The sequence below is a fragment of the Belonocnema kinseyi genome, chromosome 1 (genome assembly GCF_010883055.1).
Source record: "Belonocnema kinseyi isolate 2016_QV_RU_SX_M_011 chromosome 1, B_treatae_v1, whole genome shotgun sequence".
Lineage (NCBI taxonomy): Eukaryota > Metazoa > Arthropoda > Insecta > Hymenoptera > Cynipidae > Belonocnema > Belonocnema kinseyi.
The window spans coordinates 182,315,685-182,321,747 of NC_046657.1; the positions used below are offsets into that span (position 1 = coordinate 182,315,685).

At 29.8% G+C, this 6,063-nt stretch overlaps 2 protein-coding genes across 2 annotated transcripts; both read right to left on the reverse strand.

The window, feature by feature from the left end:
• Nucleotides 1–675: 675 nt before the first annotated feature.
• LOC117181552 (zinc finger BED domain-containing protein 5-like) lies at nt 676–1,842 on the reverse strand. Its single transcript, XM_033374375.1, has one exon. It carries the CDS (start codon nt 1,840–1,842, stop codon nt 676–678), a length of 1,167 nt encoding a protein of 388 aa, XP_033230266.1.
• A 90-nt stretch (nt 1,843–1,932) lies between these two features.
• Nucleotides 1,933–2,655, reverse strand: LOC117181561 (general transcription factor II-I repeat domain-containing protein 2-like). Its single transcript, XM_033374387.1, has 2 exons — nt 2,277–2,655; nt 1,933–2,180 (listed from the first exon to the last, which is right to left on the reverse strand). Exons 1-2 carry the CDS (start codon nt 2,653–2,655, stop codon nt 1,933–1,935), a joined length of 627 nt encoding a protein of 208 aa, XP_033230278.1.
• Nucleotides 2,656–6,063: the final 3,408 nt, after the last annotated feature.

A 6,063-nucleotide genomic window follows, 5' to 3' on the forward strand; every position in this document is an offset into this window, starting at 1 on the left:
ATTTAGATGAATCTCGGATTCTGAAATTTTAGAACTGAAATTTTTTCCATTTTTAATTATAAAAATGAAGGTAAATTTATTTTTTTATTTTACAAAAATGTTTCTGCTCAAATTTTACGTGAGATCCTAATTTTAAAATTTAATAAATATATAGGTTTCTAAAAGTTCAGAAGCTTTTACTTTAAAATAATCAATTTAATTTTCAATTTTATTTAGTCAAATTTCAATCGTTTCGAATTAAAATGTATTGAAATTCACAATTTTTCCATTCAGAATCATTGAATTTTAAATTCTGTTAATTAGAAGTAATACAATTTTCATCCATTTAAAATTTAAATGATTTATTTATGAAAATTCTTATCAGAAAATGATCCATTCTTCAGATTTTTAAATTTTCCTGTATTGCAATTTAAATATAAAACCATTTCATGCAAACGCCTTGAATTTCAACTTCTTTCTAAAGAAATTGTTAAAATTTAAACATTTCAGTTTGAAACTATACAATTTTTTCAATTTTAAACGAATCTGTTCAAAAATAATACACATACTATAGCATCCCTTCTGAAAAATATTTGGTCGCCCTAAAAAGAACCTTATTTTGACATGTTTGACGAATAAGAAGGTTTCGTCGTAAAAAACATTTGGTGGCCCTGAAAAGGGCCATTTGGTTTTTCATTATGTGATTGTGGTTCTTAAGGAGTAAATGCAGTGCATCCTGGTATACGAACGCATTTTTTGCTCCTGTGCCTCGATGTCAGGAGTGTAAGTTGTCACTGCAAGCCGCGTTATATCATTCAAATTTCCGTCATCAATGCTTGATCTGGTCTTAGATTTTATGTTGTTCATTAAAGAAAACATGGATTCGCAACAGCACGTAGTTCCATTTATAGATAATATTCTGTGGAAGACGGTGATCAGATTTGGATATTCCGAAAATTCCAGGTGCCTCCAAAAATCTTCACATCTCGATCCAGTCCACGAAGCAGTAGATAAGCGAATCATCTCGTTGACCGCTTTGTTCTCATCGATCTGAAAGAGCTTCGACATTTGAGCACACAATACTTCCATATACGGAACTTCCAAGTCCATTAGCGGCTCCGTCAAATAATTGCAAATGGGCTTAACAATGTCAAAATCTTGAAACCTTTTTTCAAAATCTTTTTTTAATTCTTTTAGAATTTGAAGATATCGATGTTCAACTTCAGGAGATAGCATTATGCTTTGCTGTTCCATGGCATGTTGAAAATTTTTAAACTCCTCTTCAGTGAATGCCCTGCGTTGGATAATGCTAATCCACCTGTCAATTTTCTTTTTTAATTGGTTAATCCATTGTAGACAAGTCCACACTGCAACATGCTGCGATTGCAACGTTTTATTCAAGATGTTCATTTCTTTTAAAACATCTGCAAGAAATGCCAAGTCTAAGATCCATGCTGAATCGTACAACTCGTCGCAGTGTTCGTCGCGAGATTCTAGAAACGCTATTATTTCTGGAAGAAGTTTGAAGAATCTAAAGACAACTTCACCAGCACTTAACCACCTTACTTCGTTCAGTAACAATAAGTCCGCGAATTCGGCTGAAGTATTCTCAAGCAAAAGCTTAAACAGTCGGTACTGTAATGCACGCGCACGAATTGAATTTATCACTTTTTTCACTACTTCAAATACGGTTTTTATATTTAAAGTTATCCCGCATAATACTTCTTGGTGTATTATGTAATGGAAAGATAAGAAACGTGGAAAGTCTGGGTCACGTAAACATTGTCCACTGAATCCTGTAATTTTTCCTGTCATTGACGGAGCACCGTCTGTCGTTACCGCGACCAGTTTCTCCAGTGGCATTCCGTGTGCTAGGATTGAATTTTTCAGCGAAAGATAAACATCTAATCCAGTTGTTTTCCCCGTTAATGGAATGAGATCTAGCAGCTCTTCCTAAACACTGCCATTTTCAAGTACGAAGCGAATCATCACAACTAACTGAGCAGTATCAGACTTATCTATCGATTCGTCTAACTTAATTGAAAAACAAACACATTTTTTGAGGTCAATATTAAGCTGTTCGTGAACATTATCTGCCATAGCATTCACTCTTCTCGTGACTGTAGCAGGAGAAAGATGCGTGTTTTGTACAATGTTCACAAAATCTCTTCGGTTATCCTCATCTGGAAACCACCTAGAAGCTGCTTAAATAATGATATTTTTTATGAAATCACCGTCTGTGAAAGGTTTCATAGCTTTCGCAATTTGGAAGGAAATATCAAACGACGCTAAAGTACAATCATGAGGATTAGTACTCACAATATCTTCATTTTTTACCTTCCCACAGCGTTGAGAATATTCAGCTTTCAGTTGTTGTAACTTTTCTGCGCGCAGTGCACTTCCCAAAGGATGCGAATGATCAACATCAGCTTGGCAGGTATCAAAATGCCTTTTTAGATTTCGCTTCTGATTCATCGAAATCCTTTTTCCACAAAGCAGGCAGTAACACGGTTCTTTATCTATTCTAATCTGAAATATCTCACTTTCCCACTCGTTTGAAAAACTATAAGTTCTTTCACGTTCCTCAGTCTTCTTTAATGGTTTTTCCGGAATTCCCGCCTTGGTACTATCTTCAAAAACTAAGGATAAATTAGAACTGGAACTATTGCACTCCATGTTTTTCACTTTACAGCAATTAAAGAAAAATTTAAAAAATTAACCGTGGTCTCGTAGGGCAGTTGACTAGTTATTGAAATAGAACTGCACTTCGAAAACGACACTGCCAGACTGAATTCTCTCGCAAAATTGTTTACTGCAGTACCTTCCAAGTTGGACATCCTTTATCTTGTCATCTTGGGTCTCAAGATATGGCACGACTCAGCTTTGAAGAGCTTGACAGCTTAAAGAGCTAAGTAGAAAATCTCTTTTCGAAAGTTGAAGACAAGAACAATTATCGCAGAGCTGCCGATAAGCGGATTATGCGTACCCCGTTGTGTCCAGGTGCTCTTCTTTCAGTTTGAGTTAAAATAAGAGATGAAAGATGCGAGTTTCGAAAGTGTGCTTAAATTAACTCGGGTTGAAAAATGTAAAACTAGGAAAAGAGCTTAAATGTTTGTTAATTCATATTGGTTATAATTTATTATCAAAAAAGAATTATAAAGCATATTTTAAATTCCAGTTGGAACAATTTTTAGCAGTAAAATAAAAATTTCGCAAAATATTTCGTTCATTTGGACGTTTAGAACTGCAGGTACATGGTTCAAAACAGGAGTCTAGGTAACAAAAAGGAAATTGGTTTTTCCCACTTTTCTCAAAAACAATTTTTTTAGAAAAAATATGCTCATGACTGAAAAGTGATGATATTTTTTTGTTCTATTTTGACTCTGTACATCCGCATGATATTAATCGACTCATTAAAAATTTTATATACCCGTTACAAGGGGGTGAACAAGGGAATCTTACAGTGCCTAAGTGTTTTCAATTTATACTATTTGTTTTTTTCTTTGATCCGTCCTACTGGAAGTGAAAACATTTTTATAATTCTTATGTTTCACATTCGAAAAGTGTTTAATTTGGTACATTTTAAATTAAATTCTTGACTTTTAGTTTCCAAAATTATCAAATTTGAACCATCATTATTTATCCATCTTAATAATTAGATCATTTTTAATTGTAATTCTATAAATTAAAAAATTTTAATTTGCAAATCTTCGAAATTGCTGATTTTTCATTTTTAAATATTAAAAATCAAACTTTTCCAGAAAAATTTCCAAACTACAGACCATTCAACTGTACATCTTCAAAATTCAAGCATTTTTTAATCCAATATTTCTTTATTAGATTTAAAACTTTTGCATGATATGTCTTCGAAATTGTATAGATCATTGAGTCATAAATCTATTCAAATTTATGAATTCTTAATTATTTAATTTTAATTTAATTTTTTGATTTCCGAAATCATCAAAAGTCAACAATTTTAATTTATGAATCTTCAAATTTCAAGAGATTTCGTTTGTACTTTTTCGAAATTTAAATTGTCAATCTTTTAAATTAAAGAGTTTTTTTATTTTGAGAAGTTAGAATTACAAATTAGGTAAGTTTTTAGTTTTACAATTAAAAATTCTATAATTTTCACAATTTTTATTTGAAATTTCTTAAGTTTGGAATTCTTAGAATTGATAACTTTGACTCATCTTCAAAATCATTAAAATATAAGGATTTCAGTTTAAATATCTTCAAGATCAAGCAGTTGTCGATTGTAACTCTTACACACTACATATCGTTCAATTTTCACTAATTTAAAATGCAAGAGTTCTTGGTTTTGATAATTTGCAATAAAAAATCCTTTAATTTAAGTTACTTGCTTTCAAAATTTCTTCTCTTTTGAAGTTTTAAAATTGAAAATTGCAAGTAATACCACTAAAAACATTCTGTTATCTGTATTTAAATGTTGATTTCTGTCTTCATTTCTAGTTCTTACTTGCATAAGATCTTATATTAAAATAAAAGATGCAAGTTACTGAAAGTCAATTGAAATTGAATTTAAATTAAAATTTAATTAAAGAGGAGGTAGATATTTTAATATTTATTAAAATGTATGATTAGGTATTATATTTGATATCACTTTTGAAACATTCATTTCATTTTGATAATTACTCCTAATAATAATTATATTCAATAATAACAATAATAATTATTCTTTTTCAGTAGTATTACATAAAATTATACTCACTGATTAAATTAAATTAAATTAAATTAAATTAAATTAAATGAGAACAAAAATGAATTGAAATTGTTCCCATGCAATCGGATAAAAATGGTTTACAATAAATATATATGGAGAAAGAAATCTGCTTTAGAATAAAAAATACTTATCACTGAAATCTATACTTCATATTTTAATTAGGAACATTTATTTTAATCTTAATACGCTCACCTTCTATTTAAATTGAGTTTTTACATTTCAAGTAAACTAGAATTTGAGTTGTAGAATTTGACAATTGTCCATTTAAATTTTTCTTATTCTTATTTTTTCATTCAATAAATAATGAAATTTGCCACATTTTTATATAAAATTTTTTTTTTTCGGTAATTATTATAAAAGATGCAATAAAATATAGTAATTGCTTAATTCTTCCACCTTTCAAGCATGATATTAATTTTTCTTATTAATTTTGTAACTACCTATTAATCACGAAGTATTAATAGATAACATAGTCATATTATAGCTATAGCTTATTTCAATAAATATTTATTAAAGAAATTTGAAGAATATCATCTAAACATTTTATCATTATACATTGTATCAATTCTGTGAAATATATAAATATTATTCAATAAAAGTTTATATTTATTTTTATATTATTAAATCAAACGCTGATATATTTTTTTCTAATTGTATTTCATTTTTGGAAAGGATAATGTCTTCGAAGCCCGGCATGGCGAGAGGTGTAATGACCGTGAAGAGTTAGAAACCAGTCGAACGACAAGATTTATTAGGGCCAGTTTGACCTAGTCTTTTGACTGCCACTGGCAGCCAATGCAGCCAATGGCTGCCTTTTGGTGAGCCCTGGCTTACGAGTATGAATCGGAAAAAATTTCTTTTCGAATGGCAAGAACTTGAATTTGTATAAAAAAGTTGGAAAAATTAAAATAATATTTTTAGTAACAAAAATATTTTTGTAAAATATATGATACATATATTCATGAATTTTCTATGTAATTTCCCCAAAAAATATATTTATTTAACTTTTATTCTAATTTGCCTGCAGATAAGATGTTTTCAAATTTATCCAACTTTTTTATTACAAATTCAAGTTCTTCCAATTCGAACAGAAATGTTTTAACGATTCATATTCGTAAGCTGTTGTGATACGATAAAAAAAAGCTTCAAAATGAGCCCAAGAACATTGAAAAACGTTGACTATTTCGGAAGTTATTGAAAATGTAAAAAACTTTGAAATTTACACTATTTTTGCAATATCTACAGTCTGTCAAGTTAAAGCGTGGGTGGCTTCACTCGCAGTCGGTAAGGTGTATCGACATGATTTTGGTGTCAAAATATTAAGAAGAGCTCCCTCTTTC

What these genes read in the sequence shown, in the direction of transcription:
- LOC117181561 (XM_033374387.1), bottom strand. Translation starts at nt 2,655, where the DNA reads ATGGAGTGCAATAGTTCCAGTTCTAATTTATCCTTAGTTTTTGAAGAT. An exon ending in GAGTACTAATCCTCATGATT is followed by an intron (nt 2,181 to 2,276) that starts GTACTTTAGCGT and finishes TTATTTAAGCAG; the next exon opens with CTTCTAGGTGGTTTCCAGAT.
- LOC117181552 (XM_033374375.1), bottom strand. Translation starts at nt 1,842, where the DNA reads ATGCCACTGGAGAAACTGGTCGCGGTAACGACAGACGGTGCTCCGTCA.